Here is a 27532-nt window from a genome sequence, read left to right on the forward strand (position 1 = left end):
CCACAATTAGTTTGGGGACAAGGCAACAAAGTGTGCTGAGCCGTGTAAATGGTACAACAAGTCTTTCAAGCCTTACAACAATGGCAACAGCAAGGGAAACGCCAACGGCGGATCCACAAAGGGGCACGGATCCAGCAGTAATCAGACGCACCATCTCAGTCCCCTTCCTCAAACTCTCACCCTTCTGCTTTGACCCTGCTAACCTCTGAGGTCGTCCTCTAACCCCCAGCATCACCCAAACTTTCATGAGCCCAAGGTGTCCCACTACAAAGTTTTAAGCCTTCAAAACGGAATAAACGCCTATTGCGCCACTGCAGCAAGACCATGACGGTGACTTGTCTTCAGAGTGGCATGACATTTCTGGTAGACTTTGGCGCCGACGTGTCCATTTTCCCCACCAACCGGCGGGATAAGACAGGGGAGCAGTCTGAGCCAATAATGGCTGCCAATGGGTCCACCATTGCCACCTACGGCCGCCGCCACATTCCACTCCACATCGTCAACCGGTGGTACACCCAGGAATTCTGGATTGCAGTTGTTGCTAGACCCATACTAGGTGCGGATTTTTTTGTGGAACATGACCTCTCCATCAACCTGTGTCTCTGAGTGCTCATAAAGAATGACAACTATGGAGCCATGAAGTGCGACCTTGAGGATGTCAACTTGGTTGCACACATACATCTGGAGATCTTCGGCCTGAAGGGCCCTTTTGAGTATAACCCCCATTTTCTGTGTTTCCTGGATCAGTTCCCTGACTTTCTTGTACCAAAGTTCAACACCCCTACAATCAAGCACTCATTCTGACAGAACTAGTGTTTGCCCGTGTTTGCATGGTGGCTGCATGGTGAACGCTGTGGCCAAGGAGGCCTTTGACGACATGGCGGCCAACAGTATAGTTCGAAAATCAAACTTGCCGTGGGCTAGCCTGCAACAACACGTAGTCAAGGAGGCTGACGGAGGTTGGAGGCCCTGTGACGACTATAATCCCCTTAACCTTGCTACACGAGATGACCATTACCCCCTCCCCCACATTGCTGATCTAGCAAGTCATCTCAAGGGTATGAGAGTGTTCTCTCGTTGAGACGGTAAAAGGTTTCCGTTTGGCCTGAAAATGCGGTGCAGGACTTCCAACAGGTGATGGATCAGGTGCTGGGCGACTTGTCCTGCGTTTTCATCTACTTGGACTACTTGCTTATTGCCTCTGGGTCCCTCGAGGAGCATGAGACCAACCTGTACAAGGTAATTGCCCGTCTGCCTGTAGCAGGAATTGCCATCAACTGTTAAAAAATGTCGGTTTAACCGTTCAGAGCTTTCATCTCTCTGAAACTTGGGTAGCAACCACGGAGGAACAAGTCAAGGCTATCCGCAAGATGGCAGCACCCACGACAAAGAAAGAGGTTCGGCAATTCCTTGGGATGATAAATTTCTCCTAGCGTTTTCTACTATGGGCTCAAAAAAAGGACTATCCTGTTTAGCATACCATCACACACAAGTGGCGCTACTTCAAAAATGTAAACGATTAGTAGAACTAAAAAACTCCAAACAGATTTTGAACTGATACGCTGTATAAGAAAGAGTTTTATTATGACAAGGATCATTGAATATTTCCTTCAAGGACACTGCCAAATTTTATTTGAAGACAAGCTGATTCATTGATATGGCATACTAGATTGTTACTACTATTTTGTTACTTTCTAAATCCTTTCTGAACCCATTTTTTCATAAGATAAGATTGCTATAATATTTCATAAGATTATTCGGATTAACATTATCACTATCACATGTGTGCTTCCTGAGTCTTTCAAGAAAAAAGTCCCTTTATACCTTACAATGTAATTTGTTGAACATGCTAGTACTTACTTTTTTGTGGTGCTTTAGTCCAACTCGAGACTGGCAGCATGCGAAAGATCAGTGTGTCAAATACATTTTATTGAGAAATACCACACTAATTCAATTCTAATGAAAAAAGACACTCTTAACCCTGTGGAATGAATTGGTTGAATCCATGGCGGATCAAGTTTGTCATAAATCATTCAAAGCTTTACCCTATTATGCAATACAAACGTGTGACCTCTCTTTAGAAGTGTTGCGAAGGTTTCCAGACAAAGCCCATGTTCGTTGACAATTGGCAGCCAATGAGATCAATCGAATTTGATAACGTATACTCAACCTCGCGTATCTATGCCTAGAGCATCTATAAGAGAGATGAGCATGGCCAGTGGAGGCCAATTGCCTTCTTTTCATAGAGGCTCTCTTTTGCCAAACAGAAATACTTGTTTGACAGAGAGCTTTAAGCAATCTACAAGGCCATTTACGCGTTCAGGCACTACATTGAGGGGCACAGCTTCACTGTCTATAAAGACCACACGCCCCTCACATTTGCGCTCACCAGCACTGCTGACCGGTCCCCAAGCCAATCCCGCCACCTGGCTTACATAGCAGAGTTCACCACTGACACCACTGCATCAGGTATATTAAGGGTGTGGAGAAAGTGGTAGCTGACACTCTTTTGCGTCCCACCAACTCCTCAGCCAAGGTCAACACCATCGTTACTCCCACTGTGGACTACACGGCTATGGCTGCCGCCCAGGTGCCGCTTGAGGTCGCCATTGAGCAGTTCCCGGCACTTGAGCTCAAGGTGCTTGAAATTGGTGGTGCCAAGGTCATCTGCAACCTCTCCTGGGGATTCTGATGAGTCCCCCACTATGGGGTGCCCTATCACCTCACCAGTGATAGAGGCGCTCAGTTCACTGGGGTGCTCTGGGCCTATCTTAGCTCCCTTGTTGGCATCAGGGCGTATAACACCATGGCCTCCCACCCACAGACCAATGGTATAGTTGAGTGCCTTTACCAAACCCTTAAGAGTACCCTAAATGGCAGCTAGTTGACAGCCGTTGGATAGACGAGTTGCCATTGGTCCTTCTTGGCTTGAGGTCAGCTTGGCCAGAGGATAGCGGATTCTCAGCGGCTGAGCTCGTGTCTGGTGCCCCCTTGCGCCTCCCCCAAGCAAGTGCCTGGCACCCATTCCCCGTGACTCCAACGACTGGCCACCCTCTCCTCCATCACTTGCAGGAGAGCCATCATGGAGTGGAGCCTCCTCCAGCCAACTACCACAGTAATCCGACCGTCCATGTCCCACAGGATTTGCTTGCTGCTGAGTATGTTTATGTCGGACATGACTGCCACAAGGGCCCTCTCCAACCTCCATATGATGGTCATTACGCCGTGCTTGAGCGCCACACCAAGTATTTCATCCTGGATCTTGGAGGCCATGTGGACAAAGTTTCCCTGGATCAACTCAAGGTCGCCAGGGGCGTGACCCTTGAGGTTGTTGCCGTCCCACCTCGCCATGGGCGTCCCGGGTTTTACAGTTCGACCTCCAAATACTCTGACAGAAGATCATCAAGAGCTTGTGGCTCGTGACCTTGATTTCCCGCCCTTGGGTGCTCGGAACTCAAAGATCACGAGGTCGGGGCGTGTCTCGCGCCCACCTGTGCGCTAGTCGCGCCAAATCGCCAGCTACGGCATCANCCCACCTGTGCGCTAGTCGCGCCAAATCGCCAGCTACGGCATCATTCGTCATCATCAAGATTGACCTGTTCCCTCATTGGGGGAAGTATTTGTAGCGGCTAAAAAATCCGTAGTTTAAAGGGCTGCATTTTCTAAGTCAAGTTTGGTGATTTGTGGTTCGCCATTGTATTTTGGTTCACGACAGACAAAAAGGACCAAATAAGTTGCGTTTGATACTTAGGGTCTTAGGGATTTAGTTCCTTTAGAGGAAAATCCTCTAACGGCCAATGAAAAAGGAGACATACACATGAAATCAATGGATTGATCTTCAAAAGGGATTGAAGGTCCATTGACAGAGTGATGTGGTGTTGTACTAATGTTCCAGTTAAACGGCAGAAATTTAATCTCATAAATTCGACGAAGAAGTGATTCACAGTTGACAGACCAACCCTGTTGTCGTTTACACTGTCCAAGGAGATTCTATCGAAGTTTATTTTTGTTCTCGATGAAGGGTTTAGTGTTTCTAAAAACTGGCAAAAGAACAGAGCCGGAGAAGTATAAGATCTAGAGAAAAATAATTTTGTGTTTGAATAAAGTAATGATTTTGATTATCAGCAATAATTTTAATCAACAACAATATATTGCATTCATTGTATTGATTTGATTTGTACCAAATAGATGAGTAGAGTGGGCCTTGGATTGGTGGAAACAATGATTTAATACAAATTACCATTTAAGAGGGTAGGAACCTCATTCAAAATTGATTCAAGTCGAAAAAAATACCGCTCATGTGAGCTTAAATCAATGCAGACGAGTCATTACCTCCGTTTTTCGAACGGTTCGATTTGACATAAATAGTGCAAAAAACTGGATGTCATACCCATGTGGAGTCACTGTTTTTGCTCCTCGCTTTTCAGGGCGACCACATTTGGTTTGTTACAATTCCTCTCGATTAATTCAGTTTTTTTCATTTTGCTTCTGATATCCCCATGTTTATGTTCAAATCGAATTGCATTTTGTTTTTAAGCTGTTGATTGACAAATCTGACCCCAAAGAAAAGAGCTAACTTGCACTGTTACTTATGAAAACTTTCTCTCTCAGCTCGCAGAAAGTTGGATCAGGTTCCAATTCCTGACCGTGAGTCTGTGAGGCTCGAGTCGTGCTGTGAGTCGCAGTTTTATCGACACATTGTGTGAAAATCTGTGTTGTGTAACTGGACCATAAGAATCCCCACTTTCCCGGGTCATCTTGCTCTTCTGCAAGACAGGCATAATTTGCGTATGGGCAGTAGATCTTGAGTTGGAGCACATAGGCAAATACAGAACTGACGTCAAACCATTTGTCATCCTCAACATGGAGGACAAATCCCTCATTTCTTGGTATAACATAATGATTGGTATGATTCAAGAGACTTTTCCATTGCAGTTGTTCACACCACCAACCTTACCTCTTATGAAAAGACGAAATAACAACCTGAACTTCAAAGTTATACAAATATGTGGTCTCAAATGAAAGACTTGATTGACGGATATCAGTGACGTCGCAGTTTGATGCTTTGCCGAACTCTCAGAGACAATTCACCCACTCGTGCATCTTTGGTGGCGAAGAGGTGGCGTCAATATGAATGGCTTTCAGATAACGAACTTGGGGTCAAAAGGCAGTTCTTTCAAGTGTTGATGGCCCTCAACATGTTGGCAGGTTGGGTCCAGTTTTGTGACGGGATTGTCATGACAAGGACGGCAAGGGCAACAAACATCAAGGTTTCTCTCAGGGAAGACAGGGCATGGAAAAAGTGGGTGGGGTAGTCTGGTCCAAAACCAATGTGCCATGGTAGGTGGGGATGTAGGAAGCAAAGGAAAAACGTCTGGTTTTGAGAAGGGTAAATGTGCATTTTTCCATTTTATTGCTGACAAATGGAACCCACGAAAAAGGACTATTGTTGTCGGTCAACCACACATGATATTATGAATGTGCACCCACAACCCATAGGCAATGCATTTAAAAAATGAACAAAATCGACAGTGGTGCAGTGAAAACAGTTCTCAATCTATCAGATTGGATGATGGACTACGGGATCCTGGTCATCATTCAAACCAACAGTGTCCCACAATTTAGATCAGAATCTGATGAGTGGTGTGGAAGCATGAGCGTCAGCCATGAGTTGTCTACTCCATACCATCCAGAATCCAATGGGGGTGTGGAAGCAAGTATTAAGGCAATGAAAGTCTTACTTGAGAAATGATCATCGGATTGGGTACCTTTTCCATCTGCACTCCTTCAGTGGAGGAACAGCCCTAAATCTGACGGTCTTATCCCAGTGCAACGGTTGCTCAGCCGCTGTCAACGCGCCCTACATTCTGCACACCCAAACAACTATCTTCGGCTCCCAGACCTAGACGTGGTACATAATGATGGAAGTTCTTTGGAGTGTTCTTCTTGCTAAGCTTTGAATCTTTAGAAGCGCTAATTTCTTCTCCTTCTTCCTTTGCAGCTAAAAATAGTGGATGACATGGCAATTCAGGCTCCTACTCTTGAGGGCGTGCTCCAAAGATTGGTTATTGTGTTGGAGAGGTGCCGTGCCACCAGGATAAAATTGTTGCTCGAAAAGATGGAAATTGGTCAGGAGATAAGGTTTGCGTGTTTTGTCCTGAGTAAGGGCGGGGTCAAGCCAGATCCTGCAAAGTTAGCTTCCCTTCGCAATTTCCCGTCTCCCACCACTGTGTCTGATCTGAGGTCTTTCTTGGGACTGGTTAATCAGTTGGGATCATTTTTGCCAGACCTAGCACACGCCACTTGTTTGATAAGGGAGCTCCTCAAAAAGGATGTTGCCTTCAATTGGCTAGATGTCCATGAACAAGAATTCTGCCTTGCCAAAAATCTCCTATGTTCGTCTGCTCTTGTTAAACCGTTTGACCCAGCTCTACAAACAGAATTATTAACAGATGCTTCAAGATTCGGATATGCCCTTGTCCAACGAGGTGTTAACGGCAAACCTCGCCTTATTCAGTGCGGTTCTTGTTCCCTCACAGTTTCCCAACGCAATTACGCGACTGTGGAATTAGAGGCCTCGACGATCTTATGGGCAGCCATGAAATGTGATCACTATCTCCGCGGGCTGGTTTCGTTTTCGGTCATCACAGATCACCAACCTCTTTTGGGCGTTTTCGATAGGCAGCTATATAATATGACTAATGACCGACTCCAGCGAATTCGCAAGCGGTTAGTTGTTTATTCATTTGAGGTCAAGTGGTCAGCGGGTAAGGAGCATCAAATTGCTGATGCATTGATCAGGGCGCCTTACTTTCCGGCGGATCCAGGCCTGGAGATCCCAATTAGAGCCGTCCGTGCGGATGACCCAGCTCTAGCCGCTATATATGGTGCAGTGGACGACGAATATCTCACGCTTCGCAACTCTGTGCAAGCAGGGAGCAAATTTCCTGCTTGTATTTCATCATATGTGGGGATGGCGGGGAACCTGCGTGTAGACGCAGGTCTGGTTCTTGCTGGCCAACGATTAGTGGTTCCCCGACCAGCAAGACGGCCATCATTGACCTCCTACACCTCTCCCATTCTGGCATTTCAAAGACATGCGAAATGGCTAAGCAACTCTACATTTGGCCTGGAATCACAAACGAGATTAAGCTTAGAATCGCTTCATGCCGAGAGTGTTCAAGTGTGCTTCCATCACAGACCCACGAGCCAATATCGTCGGCTTTGACTTCGGCGACGGGGCCTATGGAAAAGGTATCAGTCGATCTTTTTTAACTTGAGGGGACATCTTTCCTACTAATGGTCGATTGCTACAGTGGATACCCCTTTGTTGCCAGATTGTTCTCTACCACAACGAGAGCTATCCAGGAGGTCCTTCTTGGATGGTTCTTTGAGGTTGGGCTGCCATCGTGGCTAAAATCGGATAACGGTCCTCAGTTTAGGGGCCCATTCAAGGAGTTTTGTGCTGACTACAACATCATCCATGAAACATCCTCCCCTTACAACCCCAGGAGTAACGGTTTAGCAGAAGCAGGTGTGAAATCCATCAAGAAACTCCTCCAGAAGGTCAAGGGAACGACATCTGGACAAAAATTCAGGGAAGCTTTACTCGTGTGGCGCATAACTCCCAGGGCTGACGGTTACAGCCCAGCATATGGATTCTACGGTCGCTCATTGCGTTCAAGGCTACCTGATGTACGGGATATTTCAAAAGGGAACCAAGGTTTTATTAACGCCCGTGCAGGTGCGGCTACAAAAGCCTCTGCGAGTGCTGGAGGAGTGGAGTTGACGCCCCTCAAACGTGGCGACGAAGTGCAGTTCCAGAATCCATTGACAAGACGTTGGGACTCGGGCGCTAATGTCAAAGAAGTGCATGACTATGGTCGCTCTTATCTCATATCAACACCAAGCGGCGAGTTCCGACGAAACAGACGGTTTCTTCGCCGTTCATGCGGTCCAGATATGCAAGCTACTCCTTCATCCAACCCACCTGGTCCCAATGCCTACCTGGCCCCTGTTCTAAGACGCGGTTCGAGAAAACGGACCAAAGCAGTCCGATTTGAAGCTGGTCAATGAGTTTTCGCATTGATGGAGTTCATTTTTTTTAACTGCATATGTAAATATTTTTCAATCTAATGTGTTTGCCTTCCATTTCGTTTTTTTATTTCAAACCATTATTTTGCTTTGGATTTTTGGATTATTATTATCTTTGAGGGGGTTGTTATATTATGCCGATTGTTCCGATATTCTCTCATCCCACAACCTGATATTTTTTTCCTGCACTTGTGCATGATGTGAGAATAAAGAGCTGACAGTTGTGTTGGTGTATTTTGTGATCAAGTCATCCTCCATTCTTGCTCCCGTTACAAATTTCATTATCATACAACAGACCGCTGAGAGACCAATGCGGAATTCATATTGACTGGAATAGTGGATATTGTTTCCTTCTAGGTATCACACACGCTGTCTGTAAACTACCCTTTCCATGATTTTAGAGCAAAAGAAAAGGATATTGATGGGTCTGTAATTTGCCATGTTGGTTCTTGCGTTCTTCTTATGAACTGGCAGGACCTTACCACCCTCCAGCACATCGCTATCACGCAGTCAAGAAGAACCCTAATTCTTATCCACATCAGAAGAAGCGCAACCACCATTGAGCCAATTTTCAGAGCAAAAGCTGACTTCCATGGCCATCCAAGCATTTGGGTGCTGCGGGCTTCTGGATTGCATTAATTACTTCGCGCTTGAACACACATCTGAGATTGAAATTGTTTGCTTGGCACTCCAATTGGGATGCTCAATTAAGGGCACCTTTAAACAGATCTTTTCCATAGGCAGCCATTTTTACCCTTATGTTGTTAACTTTTTGGGCTAAGTGTGCGTTTATATTCCCGTGCTTCTTGGGGGTGCTAACTTTACTCCTCGTTGTTCTTGATAAGAATTGGAAGTTGCCTATTCCGGTACCTCTTGTACAATATTCCAAGGGTAATTCCCGACAGCCTGAACCATTTCTGATGTTGTAAATGGCTTGCATCTTTTCATAATTTGCGTCGCTTCTTCAATTGTCCTGTTTCTTGCATTGTCCCATTCTTGTCGGAGCTAAAGTAACAAGGCATTAGTCTTTTTCACGAGTTTGGACTGATTTCAAACTGTTTCGAAAGTTGCATGACAATCAAAGACTTCCCTAAAGAGTTTATGAAACAGAACTGCATTGTCCTAAACAGGTCCATGAGCAAGCCTCTCCCAGGGACAAGCCGCCAGGTGAGTAGAAAAAGCATTTTGGCGCAACTTGGTGTACGTACAGGGTCTCACAAAAGTTCGGCTACTCAAACTTGTCTTAAAGCCACGGAACTATTTAATATGTTATCACAAAACATCGGGTGATTATATTAGGCATAAAAAGAATGAATTATATAGAAATTTCAATCCTCTACAGTCAACCGGTGTATGCACAAGGACAGAGTAAAGCAGGAACCACAAGTGCCATGCAGCCGTGTTGCAGTGCAGCAAGTGGGATGTCTAGTCAAGGGTGAGTGATACCATGAGACGTCAATAGGATATGTCAAAATTGTGTTCTAATGTTTGAAACCAGGGGCAGGTAGGGAGGAGATGTCCCTAAAAAGCTCAAGGCTGCATGGAGTAACACTAAAGTTACTGGTCAAATAAAATGCCTTGCACAAGTACTTAGCCATGTCTTGCTTTCCTTTTCAGATGTATAGGCACCTTTAAGCTACAGCTGACTGATGAAGTCATCTTCAAAAGCAAAGGTAAACAAATCTCTTGGGCGGTCACTTTTCCAGCGCTACTAGGACTATTGAACACATGTAACATTCATTCCTCCAACATTTCAATGAACAATGTCGCCAAAGCCATGTAGTCCTTACTGTTTAGTGGTTTTGGGCCATCATGATCAAAACTCCAAAGAATAATCCACAATGGAATCTATGGATTGAAGCTGTTCTGCCATTACACTCAACGTTCAAGAATTCTGGAAGGATGGATGAATCGCATCCACGGGAGTCTCTTACAATCAGTAGACTCGGGCAAATTTTATTCAGAGTGGCCAACTCTTCTTAAAGATGATGTTCACCCACCCTTTTAGCCGTCCGCTTTTCCGGATTGGCCGAGGATAGGGATCTCCTTCCCAAATTCCAATTTGATTTCCAGACCAGCCGCTCTACCACCTCGGTAGTTACTCTCCTCTATGAAATTGTCCAATCTTTGTGGATCTCTCCTCAAGCACCTTCAACCCAACTTTCCTCCACCAACCATCTCAAATCATCAATAGTCAAAGCTAGGGCTAGGATCGAAAACATTTCCAATCGACTTCCAATCAAGAATCTTCCCTCTCTAATAGTTCTTCAACTCTTCCGGACCTACATCAACCCAATTTTCCTCTACTGCCTTCCGCTCAATCCGCCCTCAAATCCGCCGATGCCACCTTCACCAAATTCCTCAAACGATTTCTGTGCGTTCCCCAATATGCCAAAAATGCATGGAAGTATTTTTACAGCCAAACATCGGGCTGACCAGGTTAGTGTCCCAGTGTTGGGAACCTGACCTTTCCGGAGGTGATGTCCGGACACAAGTTGTCCTTCTCGGTCAAGGACGTACTAACACCCTACTGTCCTTGGCCTGACATCCCTTCGGAATATTGGCGGTCACGCACGTTTTTCCGGCTCCGGTCCAAATGTCATCAATGGCGGGAGCTGAAACAGGATCTGTTCAATCTGACCCACCCAATCTTCTGTACTAATCAAGATTTTCATCGCTTGTCTCTACCCAACTGTTTATGTACTGGCTGTGATTTGATTCTCCTCTTCACTTTTTTCATGTAGACTAAGCTCGAAGTATGGAACCCTCCTAACAGGGGATATTGGCCGTATAGACAAAGTGCAAAGAAGAATCCCTAAGTGGCACAATTCTTATCCGGGCAGAATATCTTCACTTTCTTCAAACATTAAAAGTGAGACGTACTTTCTTGGACTTCCCTCTTATGTTGAAGGTGTGCTTAAGACTGTTAACAATATCACTTCTTTGGGATCACCAATCTTTGCAATCACTTTTCTTAGCTCGTGAAGGATCAGATTTGATGAAGACGCGCAAATTAGAAAATGGGCCTTTTTTGGAATGAAATGTCAAATCTCGTGCACGTTACCATTCATTTTTATGCGTTCTGCTTGTATATGGAACACTTATGCCTGAAACATTCTTGAACAGAGAGTGCGTTTAAAAAACTTTTTTCCTAGCATGGTTCCAAATTATTAGTCCATTATTAAACCCCTTCTGTTATCATCAATTCGATGTTTGAGTAGTTCACACAATAAACAATTCTAGTCGTAATTAGTGTGATATCTCATTCTAGTCAGGTATTTTATCGTTGTCACCATTTAATTAAAATTTTCTGATATAGATTTCTGCCTGCAAGTGCTCATCTGCTTGTATTCATGTGGAAAGGTGTATTAAACAAATTCAGCAATTCAAGATACTCGACTTCACCCGCAAAACCTTTTGCAACATAATGACATAACGGTTCAGCTTGCTCAATTATTTACATAAACTACAAGATTCAAGTCTGATTAATAATGGTTGACAATAAGTATTAACCCAAGATTCCAGTCAAGATGGAAAACAACTGTCCCAAGAATCTCCGTCGATTTGATTAAGCTGTTGTATTAGGAAATGAGATGTGACAAGTGACCGCCCAAGAACGAATCAAAATAGAGGTTTCGTGACCATTTTTCTCAGAAGGTTGAGTTTGACATCAGCTTAAAGGTCCCTATTGAAGCCTACTCTCCAAGACCACTTGAACCTGATATCAATGGAGAGCTTCAAATCAGCATTAATAGACACCTTACGCTGCACAAAAAATGTTTTGCATTCCGCACTTAACAGGGTGCTTTGTCAGTCAGCCTCTACCAAAGAAAGGGCCAATCCCTTTTTATTGAATTATAATGTGTTTGTGCTGCTAATTCTATTAAAATCTTATGTATAAATAGTGACCTGGGTCACATAATGTCTGGAAAAGGAATTGCATTCAAGGCAAGGCACTAGTAATTTATTTTGCAATCTACTGTGCTTCTTCCATTTTCTTTGGGCTTTGTGATGTTGCAAATAAGGGCCCATATAACTTTAAGCAATTTGCTAACAATTTCTTCAGATTGACCAGATTTAGGGGAACACCCTTTGATTTTGTAAGTTTTAGGAAAACAATTTCCAAACTAGATTCCTTTTTGGGCCTGTCTAATGTCCAGAGGTTTTAATTTGGCAATCTAGCTTCTTGAACCTCAAACTCTAGATCTCCCTGTCAAACAATGTCCTTGTCTGTGGTTCTTATTTTCCCCTGCCTGATCTTTGGGTCACCCTGGTTTCTAGATACTCTACCCCACGCAATTTCTGACAGCCCCAAAACTCAACTTATGCCATTAACTTCAAAATGAGCCACAACTAGCCACAATCAGACAAAAATTGAGTGAGAAGTGGCCAATTTTCTACCAAGGGACTTTTTTCAGAAATGCCACAAAGGCTTACTCCAAGAGCAACTGCAAGGCTGAAGAGGCCCACACTGGCATCAAGGTGCTCCATGAAGCCGGCCACAAGGTCAAAGATATAGCCAAGAGGGTGGACTACAATGTCAAGCCAGTTTACAAAGTCTTCCAGAACCTCAAGGCCAGGGGCAGAGGTGCAAGCATCACCTGAGGTGCAGGAGGTATGTCACAGCCACCACATCCACCAACGTCCATAAGGTCAAAGAGATGGCGCAGAAGAACCCAATCCACAACCTTGGGGTCTGCCAAGTGGCCTCTGCCTCTACCAGCCATCTGGTCAACAATAAAAAAAATTATGTCAGAAAGTTGTGGCAGCAGAAGGCCTGCACGTTATGTGATATAATCAGTGATATTATTGAAAGTTCTGGTAAGAAATGGATAAAATTTGGTAGATATGCTCCTGAGCATTATTTCTATCCATGTTTTACTCCTTATTGTCTTTAAGTAGTTTCTGAGTTATAAACAATTTTGTGAGTCGCCCAACTTTTGTATGACCCTGTACTTCCGAAGCATTCTGGCATCCTTCTTTCCTTTGCTTCCATCCATTCCAAAGGACCAAATCAATAGCAAGTGGTCAGCCATACCACTCCAGAATTGTTTCTTACTTTTTTTCTCACATTGCTGATGATCCAATCCAATGGGGTACCCCGTGTGGTTTTGTGAAAGCAAGTTTTGAAATGCGACAGTACTAATTTTACCCAATCGCATTTCAAAATGTGCGTTCACAAAACTATCTGACAATTGCAGTAGGCGCAACTGGGTACAAATCTACAATATCTAAAAAATATGCGCTCACTAAAGCACGTGGGGTACCCCATTCTGATTCAATTTGTTGCTCAAGGATGTTTTGCCGGAAGGTCTTGCCAAAAGATGTCCCATTCAATTCAATTTCACCTGACAATTTCAGAATTTGATTTGCTAAGGAGTGTGGTTTGTAGGACGGGTCTAACATATTGGTAGTATGGGTCTAACGTTTTGTTAGGATGCATGTAATATTTTCATAGGGTTTAGGTTTAAATCTCGCGCTAAATCTCGCGCTAAATCTCGCGCTAAATCTCGCTTTAAATCTCTTGGCTCAGGAGCTCACCATGTCCTGTATGGTTTGTGAGAGATCTTCTGGTTGGTAAATGTTGGCTCCTTTGGTCATGCGTCCCAATTTGCTTTCAACCCTAATCATGGTGCCCTAATCCACACTTGTGGTAAGTTGTTTCTGTACAAAAGAATTTCAACACCTCCAAAGCTTCCAGCCCGTACAATCATGCAATAACAATTTTTTGTTCCTTCATGAACAGATATGAAGAAGCCAGGGAGTTGAAATATTTGGTCAGAGAAGTGGACCAAGTCTTGTTCTTGAAGGGAGCAACATATCAAGATTACATTCATCTATCATGGATTCAATCTCTTTTTTTCTTTCATTATCGCACATCTAAATCCTTACTTTGAGTTTAGGGGTCTTTGTTCCCCTTTGGATATTGACTTGGAGAGGATGATTATCTTGCCCAATCGAGTAAAAATTCAGCCCGGTATTAGACTATAAGGTAGATGTTCTTCTAGTTTCCCCAAACATGCTATCTAAGTTTTCCTATTAGGTTTTTGTATGGCAGGCATCAATTTTGCAATGAGTTTTTAAATGTTGAAATGGCCAAAACCCGGTAGTTAGCCTCAAACCCCTGGTAAGAGACGCGCGAGGTTTGACAAGTGGCTCCACTTTTGTTTTAAATGTTTTACAATGTGTCAAGGTGTGAACTTTTTCTTTGCTGAGTTTTCTGTAGTGTCAAGTTGATAAACGTTATTCTCCACCGATTAGTTGCTTATCTTTGAATTTGTGGCAAAATGTTAAAAGGTTTAGACAGAGACTTTAAGTGTTATCAATATCGTGTTAGGTTAGGTTGGGTTAGGTTAGGTAAGGTTAGATTAGGTTTGATTAGGTCAGGTTAAGATTTAAAAAAGTAGCACTGCCAACTGATCGGTGGAGGATAACGTTTACCGTGTCAAGTTACCGTGGAACTGGCTCTCACATCAAACCAAATTAACCAATCTTTTATGGCCGTTCCAGGCATTAGATTAGTTTAGAACTAAATCTAACCAATATGTTCACTGAAACAAAAGAAACTAAATTTGAGCCAAAGCAAAAGTAGACTCACCCAGTGCATAGAGTCATTGGTACTAACTGATGAACCTTGCATAAAAAATCCATTAATGTAACTCCATGCCTAGCACTCACAACCGTTAAACCACGGATGAGTGGCCTTGGTAGGAGAAGTTCTCAAAAACAGAAAAGGGTAAGACTAGAGGGCTAGTCCGCTAGGTAAGACCATAAACTTACCTTAACGCAACCTCTGGTTCAAACAAGCGAAGAAAATGGGAGACTCAGGGGACTGGCGCGACTGGAGAGCGGTGCTGCCATTTGGCATATTTGCATGCCAAAAAAGTGTTCATCTGGCATATCTAGAACCCCTCTGGCATGGGAAAATTGAATATGGCATATTGTTTTCCAACTGGACCAAGGATATTGTAACTTGAGATTTTTTATTCTGACTTGGTTTTGACTGGAGGTCTAGTCCTCTAGTTTTGACTAAATCCTCTGCAAGTTGTATTTTGGATTGCTAGAAAATGGAGTTTCTGATTAAATCTGATTTGGGGAATTTTGATGAAATTGTAAAAAAAAGATCAATTTCCGGTTTCGAAAGGGTAGCAGTAGCTTTGCGTTACTATCCTTCTGAAGATTTTGATCGATACCCTTTACCGCTCCCCTGAAGCCCATAAACACTCAAATAGTGAGTAAACGCAGGCTCTAAATCATTGAATCTTGCTTCAGAAGTTCAACCATTAACCTGGCATCCAGACTGGGACAAGACCAAATGTATGCATTGAAATTTGTAAATCTAATCCAATGAGCAACAATCGCACAATAAAGATTTAAAAAAAATATATGATGGTGATTCAGGCTGAGTAATTATGGCGACCTCCATATGTGGCAGAAGGTGGCAAATATGGGATGGTATTTGTTTCGGGCATGTTTTCTGGCATATTCCGATTTGCCATCTGGCCTGTTTTGGCCTGTTTTAAGAGCTACTCTGGCATGTTCGGTGGCCAGAGCCCCAGCAGCCCTGCTGGCCAGTTCGCTTCCTCCCTGGTGGTCCTGGTGGTCCTGCTCTTCCTCGTCCGGGTTATGGCCCGCACTCTGATCGGGCTTTTGGGCTGGTGCTCGTTCTCGCTCCCGCTGCCCCATGGAAGAAAACAATCACAACACAACACTAGCCTGATGGGTCTCTCCGCCCCCCACTTAATGACCGCACGCCTGAGCCACCCCCTCCAGATTACAGACTGAAGGTCCAAGTGTCGAGGGTGGAACTGGCGTGGAACTGGCGTGGACTCGGTGACTGTGAGTCCAGTGAATCCAGTGAGTCCTGATCGGATCGAGCAGTAACCAGGCCCCCCAGAAGAGTGAATTTCCCCAGAGCCCCTGGCTAAATCCCGGCGCCACGGAGGACGGAGGCCACGGGCTGGAACGGACTCATTGATTGGTCTGGCCAAGCAACCAAGTAACCAACCTACTAACTCACCAACCCGAGCGGCACTCACGAAGGGTGGATGTTACCGTTATGGCCATGACTAGGAGGATGGCCATGGCTCACTAAGTTCCGCCCCTTGCCGCGTGTTCTGCCCGATTCAGGCGTGATTATAAGCTTGGAGGGATGGCAAACCTTAGTCCTTAGAACTTGGACGAACCCAACGCGACGAAAAATCGATCTGTATTAGCCTAGCCCGCCCGGCGTTACTCGGTCAGCCGGAGGTCTGGATCCATTTTTGCGTCCATTAGTTCGGTCATCAGCCCCATCGGCCCCAATCATGTCTGAATCGTATGACCCGCGGTATTTCGCGGCTGGCCCCTATCACGGGTCGACGCCACCGCAGAGCGGACCCCCTCATATGCGGCCCGATGCCACTTCGGCCGGTGAGTATCGGTCGATTAAGGCCAGGGCTAGGTTTTTGCGTAGCTTAACAAGGCTAGAGAGACTGGCAATCTGAGCAAGTGTGAGGTCAAATGGAAGTTGGTTTGTGCCAACTGAATTGTCTATGCCAGGCCACCCAAGAGTTTATTTTCCCACCAACTTTATGTATGGTGATTTGGAATCTAGGTCTGGTGTTCTCTTTCTTTCTGAGACTGGATATTTTTAACCAACTCAGAGCTATTAAACCCGTCAAGAAAAATAGGGGCTTCAATAAAATGAAATAAAAATCCGCCACTGAAAGCATTAGTCTCTAAGTGCTACGTCTGTCTTGATGTACTCACAAGCAATGCCGGGCCAATATGCTGGGAAGAATCGTTCCAATTGATGTATGATTTCTTAGGTTAATTTAATAATTTGTCCTGAATGAGGTCGAGATGGAAAGCAATATTACAACTTCCTTTACATTCGTTTCATGATTGGTGTTTCCTTTGGCAGAGGCAATGCGAATATATCATCACCAACAACAGCAACAACAGCTTCAACTTCATCATCATCAGCGACAACAACAACAACAACAACAACAGCAACAGCAGCAGCAACAGCATCAGCAACAGCATCACCACCAAATGCACCAACCACAGCCCAGACAATATCCGCATCCCGGCTACCAATCTCCCATGAGTACATCACACGCCCCTCACTCGAACCCCCGACCAATGATTACGGCCAGTATGGCTGTGACTCGCGCCAATCTCCCACCCCATTTATCACCGGGCATGGACGGGCGCCGAACCAGTCCGGGGGGGCCGCCTATGATGTCTCGATTACCACCCGGGCTGGAAATGCGTCGATCAGGTGAATTTCAAAACTCACCCCCTATCAGTTCTTCGACTGGCCACAATCCGACCAATGCCGGTCCCCGACTACCACCAGGAATATCCATGTCTCGTCCTGGCCCGCCGTCTACTGCACGACCCCGGGCCCCACCCCCGTTGCGACCCGCACCTTCTGCCGTTAAGATGTTGAATAATTTGCCTAAAGGCCTATCTATTGGCCGGCCTCAGTCCTCTGGAAGTGCAGCCCCATTGGACCGATTAAGCCAACTGGGTGGTATATCAATGCGTCCGGTCGGCAATGTTCCTGCCGACCGCCCCTTACCCTCGCCACCTGCCCGATCTGCACTTCATTCTGCTTCAACGCCGTCTCAGTCGGCTACTCAGGATGTCGCACAAGTAGCTTCCAAGTCCAAACTGAATCTGGATCATTTGAAGAAGCTCAATTTAGTTGTTAAAGCACCCGCTCCATTGACATCGTCAGGTAAGGTATTTAAGCAAAGTAATGCATAAGAAGACAACCATACATATTTTTCTTTTTTAGGCTCGGCAAGTTCCCTGTTACCACCGCCCGGTCCAGTCTCATCTACCACGACGTCTTCTTCCAATGATTCAGATCAAACAACGGGAATCAAAAATTATCGTCCTGAAATCAAGGAATCTCGCCACGAAGACATCGGATTCGATCTGTCCAAAGTAAAAATGGAACCGGGCACTGAGCCCACCAATCATTTCGCTGCTGCCTATATCAAGCAACGTGCCGCTCAAATGCGAATGGAGAACTCAAACAGAGCCCCGAGCCCAAATTCAGTACCGCCCAATCGCAAGTCAAATAGCCATGGCCTGAAGTCCTCGCCGTCTTTGGACACCAAACCATCCGATAACTTGGAGAATGATCAATCGAACATGTCCTCCAATGCTTCAGGTTCTCCAAACTCGAAAAGTAAGTATTTTGACAGTTTAGGTAAATCCAAATAATTGAAATTGTCCATTATTCCTCCCTATAGCAGTTAAATCAAGTACAAATGAAAAAGAATCTGACGAGGCAATTTCTTTGCCCAAAGTTGAAGAGAGTAACAATAAGTTTGAGAAATCAACTTCACCAAATAACGAAGACATAGCTAATCCTGAAAAATCCACCGAAGATGACGAACCTCATAATGCGCCAGATGTAAGCACGACAAAAGGGTCGGACGAGATAGAATCCGACCAGAGCGTCAAAGCGAGTAAGAATCTTCAACCTACGTCCTCGGAAGATGCAGCCCAAGATAAAAATTCTGTTAACCCCGACGATGAGGTTAACGACCAAACCGGACCTGAACATTTAGAGTCGATTAAAAAATCTGAAGAGCCCAAAGAAGAGTGTGACGGGAATGATGAAGAGGAAGGTAACGAGGGTATTGCGGAAGGATCAGGGAATCCTGAGACAGATGTGAATATGGATTCCCAAGAGGACGAGGAAGAAGATATGGAAGAGGATGAAGTGGATGAGGATGGGGCTCCGATTACTAAGAGTGAACCCGCAGATTTGATTCGTCGAGAGTCTGTTAATTCGGACGAAGTGCAATCCCCTTTCAAAAAGCCCCCTGATTTCGGTTTCAACGAAAATGGATCTGCATCCGGGCTCAGTCAGGGTGGAAACCGTTTTCGCCATCGTTCGACAGAGAGCTTCAGTGATTGTTCTGAATCAGGGAAAAGCGTCATGGATAGTCAACAGCAATATCAAACTCATTTGGCCTTTTGCAAGAAACCTTTGGTCGGCCAAGAGACCATCTGCATAATTTGCCTGACGAGATGTTGTGATAAAGAGCCCAAGCTCTTGACTTGTCTTCACTCGACGTGTCAGGCATGCTTTCAGAGCGCGTTAGATGACGCCAGAAAAGAGCATAAAACGGTGGAAAGTGTGTCTTTGGACGACGACGTTGCTCCCATCGAGCAAGATGTGTTCATCTTATGTCCTTTATGTAAAGTTTCTACATCGGAAACGGAATTGAGTGATAACTTGTTTCTTGAAGCAGATGGTGAAGGCGACAGCATAGGCATTCAAGTCTGCGAGGTATGGTTATTTCTATAATTTTTCGCTAGCAACGGTAACTTTTTTCGGAGCTTCGCCATTTTGGCCAACGTTTTGGCTCGGTAATTCAAATTTTGAATTCCAATTGCTTCAAAAAAAAAAGTCCTTCAAAATGCTTCGTTCGAAGTAGAATTTTAAGGAGTCTTTTTGGAGGACGAGCAGAACCAAATAATTTCGCAATTTTTTAGAGCCTGTAATAGTCTCGATCTTTTTTATAGTCATGCGAGTATGTATTTTTGGATACATACATTCACGAGATGGGCTCAATGCACCTCATTACCCAAACGACTGTGCTTTTACGTTTGAATTCCGAATATGACAATGCCTTTAAAGCGCATTACTTTTAGCTTAAATTGAGCAAAAACCTGTAGAAACCTTTGGAAAGAAAAGAGTACCTTTTGTGACAAAGATTTGAAGGCTATTCATTCTCTTTGTGTCATAGATTTGTGAGTCATTTTGACCATTTTTTGTTCCTAAAAACTCGAAAAGATTCATACCGAGTCTGATCAAATTGACAAAAAGCTCTTGGAATTCGAACCATTGCTCTGTGACTCACTTTCAGCCCCAAATTGAAGACTACTTTGGCATAAACTAATTCAATTTTCTTTATAATTCAGAGTTGCGACGAGGCCAATCCTGCAGACTCTCATTGTCAGGACTGTGAAGAAAATCTTTGCGGTGATTGCGTCAAAGCTCATCAAAGAGTAAAGATTACCAAAGACCACAAGTTGAATAAGATCAGCATTCCGAAGCGTCGAAAAACAAATGCTCTACTTGCTCCCAAGGACTTCTTTTGCACCTTTCATCCGGTGAGTTCTAACCTATTAGTACTCTGAAAATTTCTCGATCAATTTTAGACATTTGATATCATTCATTTTTTTCGTGGACTCTAGACTGACCGTCGAACCATTTTTTGTGACACTTGTGAAACCCTAATTTGCAACGAATGCAAAAACGCGGGTCCTCACAAAGATCATTCCACTCGCTCGTCATTTGAGGCAGCACCTGATGTGAAAGAGCAACTTACTCAACAAATATCTGACATCAGGCTGAAGCGAAACACGTTGGACGAAAATCGGTCGCTCTTGGGGGCCAAGTTAAATGAACTTGCCATCAAGGTGTGTATTGCATCAAATTTAACGAGCGTCTTTTGTATCAGAAGAAATGACACGTCTTTTATTTGCGATTTCAGGAAAAGTCACTCAAAAACACAATCACCGAAGTCAAGGATTATTTGTTGGCTCGAATTGAAGCTCGTTTTCGAGGTTTGACCAATGAGTTAGGGCGCGGTATCCGTGAAAAGAGAAGAGCCATTGAAGGTAGAAAGACGACGTTGGATCGGTTTCATGTCCAAACAGACTACGCTATCGCCTTTGTGGACAACGCATTGCTCTATGGCGACGAAGATGACGCCATACTCGTAGCCAAACGGGCTCTAGAGCGCCAACTTCGCCGCTTGAAGAAAGTTGACCCATCTACTGGGTTGTCAGAAAATACTAGAGAGTTTAAGCTCGACCTTTACTTTCAACACTTTTCAGGACCTCAGCTTCATACAAGCCTTGAATCAGTATTGAAGTGAGTTTTTCGTGGACCATTTGGGATTAATCATGGCGATAACTTATCCTCCTTTTTTTTATTTTAGGCAAGTCATGATGGATGTCAAGATTCTCTCTGCGCCTCCTCCTGTTCCCGAAATCAAGCCAAACATTCCTATTGTCCCTCAAACTGTAAATCCAGGGAGCTCCTTACCTCCCGGGGCAAATTTGTCAAATTTGGGAGGGATGAAGACATCGAACAATGCCATGATGTCCCCGCAAGCCAGGTTGATGGCCAATGTTTCGCACCGGTCCCCTAATGTGACTCCAACGAAGACTCCTTTGGCGTCCAGAGGTCGAATGTCATCACCAATAGCTTCACGAGGACGAGGAGTGGTCGCACGGGGACGATCCCCAATGAGAGGAGGAGCCATCTCGTCTCTACGAGGAAGAGGCATGGCCGTTAGTCGAGGGACAGCTCGCGGAGTTGTTGGATCTCGTAGTGGAACAGGCCGTGGAACTACCCCAGTTAAGGGAAGTCCCAGGGGAGGAAGTGGTCGTGGTATTGCGCGTGGTAGAGGGGTCCTTACCTCTCGGGGAGTTGCAACTCGAGGGGTTCCAAGTCGGGGGCAAGCCGTAGCTACTCGTGGTTCCAGAGGCCGTGGGTCTGTAACCTCAGGTCGAGGCGCTTCAATTGCTATGAGCGGCAGCAACCCGAAAGGCGCCATTGGTCGGGGTGTTGTCATCCCCCCGAATATTAGCAAACAAACAGCATCCGGCCAAAGTGTTGGTAATCCTACGAAACGAATCATGTCTTTGCCTCCGGGTACGATTGCGGTCCCCGCATCACCGTCTACTTCCTCTTCAACCGGCAAAGGGGTCTCCCCCACCATGTCTCTCGAACAGCAGAGGAAGCTTGAACTTGTACGACTACAACAAGAACAAAAGCAAAAGCAATTGCAATTGCAACAGTCTCAGAACTCAGCTGGACAACCACAAACAGACGATCGTTACTTTAAAGCAGCCTATGGAAGATCGAACGGAGTGCCAAATGGTACATCACCTGGCCAACAGCACGCCCAAACCGTGCCTCCCCCAAATGGACCAGTGAATGGACCACCACAGGGTTCGTCTCTAAATCAAATGCAGAGTTATCAACAACAAATGCAACTTCAACAGCAACAACAAATCCAAAGGCAGCAAATGCAACTTCAACAACAGCAACAACAACAGCAACAGCTACAGCATCGCCAGCAGAATCAGCATTTACCACAGCAACAGCAAAATCATCATGTGGTTGGACAACAGCAATTCCAGCAGCGACCAAGCATGCCAAGTCAGTATGGACAACATCCCAGCATGCAGCCCGGTTCCAGGCAGCCGCAATTTATGCAGCCAAACCAAGGCCATCCTCCTCATTCGACTGCAAATCAAGCCCAGTACAACGATGGTACCCCTCAAGCATCCATACAATCTTTTTCAAATCACCCTAGACAAGAAGCTCAACATGGTCTACCCCCTCCACCGGTCAGTTCCAGCTCTTGGCATATGCCCTCGCCACAAATTGGAGCTGGAGTATCAATCACTCCATCTGGTGTGACTAGCTCAACCGTAGAAAAAGCCTCTCCTCATAAACCACCTCTGGACAACTCTTTCAAGATCAAATTACCCGGAATGAACCGGGGGTCTTCCACTTCGACGGCTGAGATGAAATACGAAAGTAGTAATGTTGATCTAAATGACGACGTGGAATCACTGAAAGTCATTGATCGAGAAGCTAGCAACAGTAATAAGAACATTATTACCCTGGAGCCGTCTGTCCGCAACAAGAGGCCAAAGTCCCGCGACGAATTACCCGATCTCAGTTCGCTTCTAAGTGACGACGAAGAGCTTTCAGGTTCTCCGGCAGATTGGGTGAACAAAGAACAAGAAGGCGAACCCATCGAGCAAGATCCTCTCAGCTTAGATAGCAACCCAGTGGCTGGTAATAAGAATGAAGAACCAGAATCTAATGGTCAGGAGCTCTCTTCGAATGATCCTGAGCCTGAATCGCCCGTAGGCCAAGATCTGGGATCATTTTCAGAGCCGGTGCCGATCAAGATCGAGCTCTCTCTAAATGGCAAATCAAAGGGGAAGCGATCAAGCCGAAGTGCTTCTAAGGCTGATGCCGAAATGAAAAAAGAGACCCCAAGCACAACTGAGCCAAACAATCACGCAGGAGAAGATAATGACAAAGACGAGGAATGGTGTGCCGTCTGTCACGATGGAGGGGACATCCTCTATTGTTGCGATCGGTGCCCTAAAGTGTATCATCTCTACTGTTACATCCCACCCTTGACCTCTGAGCCCCCTGACGATTGGGTTTGCCTCATGTGTGCCACGAAGGCCGAAATCCAACAATTTCCCAACAAAAAGGACAAGCAATCTGGCAAACTTGGGAATCGAGATCTAAAAATTTGTCGGCGAATCTTGTTCGAGATGTTCAACCAGTACCCACAGAGCATGCCCTTCAGGGATTGTAGCGACCTGAATTTCCCGGAGTATTTGGAGGTAGTCAAAAAACCCATTGCCCTCGATATCATCAAGGAGAAGTTATCTGCGGATAACCCTGAACAATATGCCACCAAAGAGTTATTTCTCAAAGATTTGAGGAGAGTTTTCCGAAACTGTTATAGCTTTCATGAGCGAGATTCAGAGTTCTTCCAGCACGCTAGGGAACTTGAAGAATATTTGGATCGACAACTCGAGATTTGGCTTCCTGATCTTGCCTATGATGAAACCTTGTCCGAAGTTCTCGACGTCACGCGGGACAAGAAAAAGAATAAGGAAAGGTACGGAAGGCGTATGATTTTGTTTATCGCTTGATTTCACTCCTCGTAGCAATAATGTATTTTTTCTGTAGAGATTACAGTCCATCGAATGAAGAATCAACATCTAAAAAGCGCAAAAGATCAGAATCAGACGGGTCTGATTCCCCCAAGAAGAAAAAGAAAAAGAAGAAACGAAAAGACCAGAGTGAAGATGATTCCATGTCTGAAGGTAAAAGGCACTGAATGTATTTTCGTGAATCCACTTTGAATCATCACTTTTCATTGCAGGAGAAAAACTGGACTATTTGGATGCCTTAGAGGCATCTTTGCACGACAAGAAATCGGCCCAATCCAAACGTGCCAATTTCCAATCAGAGGACCATTCTAAAAAAGTTGGCGGTGCTGCCAAAGACGCCATCGTACAAAACGAGGAAAAACAAACAGACGTGCCTACCGAAATTAATACGAAGGGCAAAGGAAAAGGGAAACGTTCGTCTGCCAGAATTAGACGGTAATAGCCAAATCTGCCATAGCACTGATGATCTGGATGACTTGAAAGTGTTCTTCGAATGTTCGAGTGTTCAACTCAATCTTGTTGCTCGAAACAACGTTGGCTTGATTCCCCCACCACCCCTCCTCTGCTTAATCAACAACCCCATCGATCTCAAAACGTTGTTTACATATAATTTAACTCTCTACGTATAAAAGGATTGAAAAAAAACGATATCGTAACGTCATTTTAACGTGGCCCGAAGTTTGGCTTTTTACAATTCGTCGTCGCTCTTCCAGCCAGTCTTGCCCATAGACGAAACTTTAATGCTAGACAATGAATCCGCTGATTCAATGGCATTTGGATGCCAAGAGGACTCCACTCCATTGAACATACGTGCCGAATTGGCAACCAGCTTCAAAAGTTGTGCGCCTGCAAATTCAAGTAAATTGGTCGAGTTATCATCGGCAAGAAAAATCTGGACGGATGTTTCACTGAAGCTGATAGAGGATTACCATTGGGATTGACTTTCACTTTGACGGTCTCGGCTGGCATCACCAAGCCCAGTTCTTCATTCTCAAACACCTCAAACATGGTATAACCATTGAAATGCGATAATCCAATTTGTTCCGGTGTAAATTCTACTTCGACAGGGGTTCCATCGTTACCTCGGTACATGATCACCACGGCACCGGAAGTATTTCCATTGGCCATGGGGAGGACTTGCTTCACGTAGATGTCGATTTGTGCCTTCTGTAAGGTCAAGCTAGAATCTTCCCAAGTTCCTAAGTTGGCGTACAAATTTCGTTCAAACCTTATCCTGGAACATGCGTCTTCCTTGATGGCCCAAGGGGTCTTGGTTGATTTTGATCACGTTTCTGTTGGTCAAAATCTCCGTGAATTCGGGACGAATATTGCGAAGATCATTCGACATAATCAAAGGTGCAGCCAGCACGGCCCAAACAGCCATTTGAAGCTTAGATTGTTCCATGCTCAGAGCGAAATTCCCAATGATCAACTAATGTCCGAAAAGAAAAACCCCCTTCAGTATTAATTCAAGTGTTGTTTTCCTCCGCCATCGAAACATCAATCTCGAGCCACCGTTTTTACCATGTCAGGGTCGTTCCATTGTCCTGGTCCGGCGAATTGCGCAAACACGTTTTGTTGGTCGCCATAATGGTCAATGATGTCCAAAACATCGGTCCAGCTGTCTTGAATATCGCCATAATTCCGCCAGAGGTTGCAGTACTGCGCAATCTTAGGATAATCTGGCACCTCGTCCTCCCAATAAGCAGGCCAAGAACAAGAGTACACGATTGGACGACCTGTCTTGTTCAAATAATCCCCAAAGTCGGGATAACCTGAAAGGTTGATGACAAGTTTTTTTGTTATCAAGTGCAATGTACCCTAATGACCTATTTAGTTTTTGTATATTCAACTTAGATTTCAACTAACAAACAATTAAGTGATTGTGAGGAAAATGCGCAGCAATGCTTGTTTATTTGGTCTAGTCACCCCCATTTTCGTTTCCAAGGTGCGAATTAAAAAGTGTAATCTCGTTCATCATGGCAAACGGGAGAAAATAATTGTATCATGAAGCCGAAATAATAGGCGAAATTCGAGAAGTCTTTTGCAATACCACCACTTGGTGCACCTGTTACCGCAATCACTCAGGCCATCACATACGTACGTGGTAGGTACGTGTTTCGCAGTAGGTTAACACTAATAATGACGCTGCTGCTTTTGCTGCTGCTCCTACTCCTACTACTACTGATGATGATCCATTGGTTAGGTTGAACCCAGTAGAGGGGGATATCATTTTCTTACTCACCGGTGTCCATTTGATGGATATCCACATAACATCCATCCAACTTGATGTAGTCCACTTCCCATTCGGCAAAGGTCTGGGCATCTTGCTCAAGGTACCCCAAAATGCCGGGGTATCCACCGCAAGTAAAGTTCCCGTAGTCCTCATAGATACCGAACTTCAATCCCAGATTGTGAACCTATATGCCAAAATATTGTCGAATGAATGCCAGGGCAAGGTGCGAACTGAATTACGAGAGAACTGACGTAGTCAGCGAGGGCCTTGATCCCTGACGGGAAACGCTCGGGATCTGGCGTCAGTTTCCCGTTCTCGTCCCGTTGATGATCCAGCCAACAGTCGTCGATGATAATGTACTCGTAGCCTGCATCCTTGAACCCTTTTAAAACCATCTCGTCTGCCATTGTCTTGAACAAGTTCTCGCTAGAAAAGATATTCTCATCAGATTAAATGGGAAAAAACCGCTCTAGATAGGAGACGACTCCTTGGCCTGGATTTCCAACAATCTATCCGCACTAGTTCGAACATTAAGTGCATGTAGGGAAGCAGAACTCTGCCAGGGTTCATTATCTCAACTGCCATCAATATTTCACGGCTCTCTAGCACTTGTTTTCTATTCTCCACTCAGATGGCAATAAAGAACACATCTTTTTTTACAAGTACACATATTAGTAAAGCGTACACACTAGGATGATATCGTGATACGGTGAGAATTGGCAGAGGAGAATCACTTTCCTTCCTCCATTTAATTTGGTGTTGGCGATGTTTGCGCTTTCTCGAGCAAGCTTAATTATCCATGCTCTTTTCGTTCGGTTGAACGATGATTCTCACTCGACTGAGGTTGGTTAACGTAAGTAAACACAGTTACATTTCAATTGCTATCCTTCGTCGGTTTCTCACGCAATTATTTTAGCTACACTCAACTCTCTTCCATTATTAATGCCATGATGTTAAAGTCAATCCAAAACTTGCGAGAAATTGCGGTGATCTAGGAAATGCTTTCGTTATTACATTGCTCGTTGATAGATTAGATTGTTATGGGGTAAATGTTTTGTGCATTCCCATCGACAATTGAAATGGTCGAGTTACCTGATGCAGTTCAAAGGGTCGTTTTTGCAATCCGTATTACAACGAAATCGCTCCCATGACATCCAGCCCATGGGGGGAGTGAGCGCAAGCCCATTGTCAAGTCCATATGTTTGGGACAATAAAGCCAAAAGACACACAAGGGAGAACGTTCGGGCCTTCATAATCTTGCCAAGACCCTCAAGTACTTAGTTGGTTTCTTTCGTAGCACAATGTCAAGAGAACAGTTGACGAGTCACAACTAGGTTCAATAGTCTTAACTCTCCGAGCTAGGCGTTATTCCTCCATCCATTGGCCCTAGAAGCTCGCTTTATCACGAGATAACCGGTCTAGAGGGTATGTGTATGTAGTGGGGATTCGGTCACAATCTCTCAG

At 44.8% G+C, this 27532-nt stretch overlaps 2 protein-coding genes across 3 annotated transcripts; one reads left to right on the plus strand and one right to left on the minus strand.

Moving 5' to 3' along the window:
- The first annotated feature begins 15760 nt into the window (after positions 1 to 15760).
- On the plus strand, positions 15761 to 24657 carry LOC131888096 (uncharacterized). Of its 2 annotated transcripts, none has more exons than XM_059236917.1 (10): positions 15761 to 16506; positions 17000 to 17821; positions 17882 to 18280; positions 18345 to 19393; positions 20029 to 20220; positions 20305 to 20529; positions 20604 to 20986; positions 21054 to 23777; positions 23849 to 23985; positions 24045 to 24657. In XM_059236917.1, the coding sequence occupies exons 1-10, from the start codon at positions 16401 to 16403 to the stop codon at positions 24269 to 24271; spliced, it is 6264 nt and encodes a 2087-aa protein (XP_059092900.1). In that variant the 5' UTR covers positions 15761 to 16400; the 3' UTR covers positions 24272 to 24657. The 2 variants fall into 2 exon arrangements, with proteins under 2 accessions (XP_059092900.1, XP_059092976.1); XM_059236993.1 differs by having other exon boundaries at positions 18348 to 19393.
- Positions 24419 to 27455, minus strand: LOC131888348 (alpha-N-acetylgalactosaminidase-like). Its single transcript, XM_059237225.1, has 7 exons — positions 27161 to 27455; positions 26320 to 26494; positions 26078 to 26252; positions 25357 to 25607; positions 25061 to 25264; positions 24762 to 24999; positions 24419 to 24678 (listed from the first exon to the last, which is right to left on the minus strand). Exons 1-7 carry the CDS (start codon positions 27319 to 27321, stop codon positions 24521 to 24523), a joined length of 1362 nt encoding a protein of 453 aa, XP_059093208.1. The 5' UTR covers positions 27322 to 27455; the 3' UTR covers positions 24419 to 24520.
- Between the last annotated feature and the right edge of the window lie 77 nt (positions 27456 to 27532).

This window comes from Tigriopus californicus, chromosome 1, assembly GCF_007210705.1.
Source record: "Tigriopus californicus strain San Diego chromosome 1, Tcal_SD_v2.1, whole genome shotgun sequence".
Classification (NCBI taxonomy): Eukaryota; Metazoa; Arthropoda; class Copepoda; order Harpacticoida; family Harpacticidae; genus Tigriopus; species Tigriopus californicus.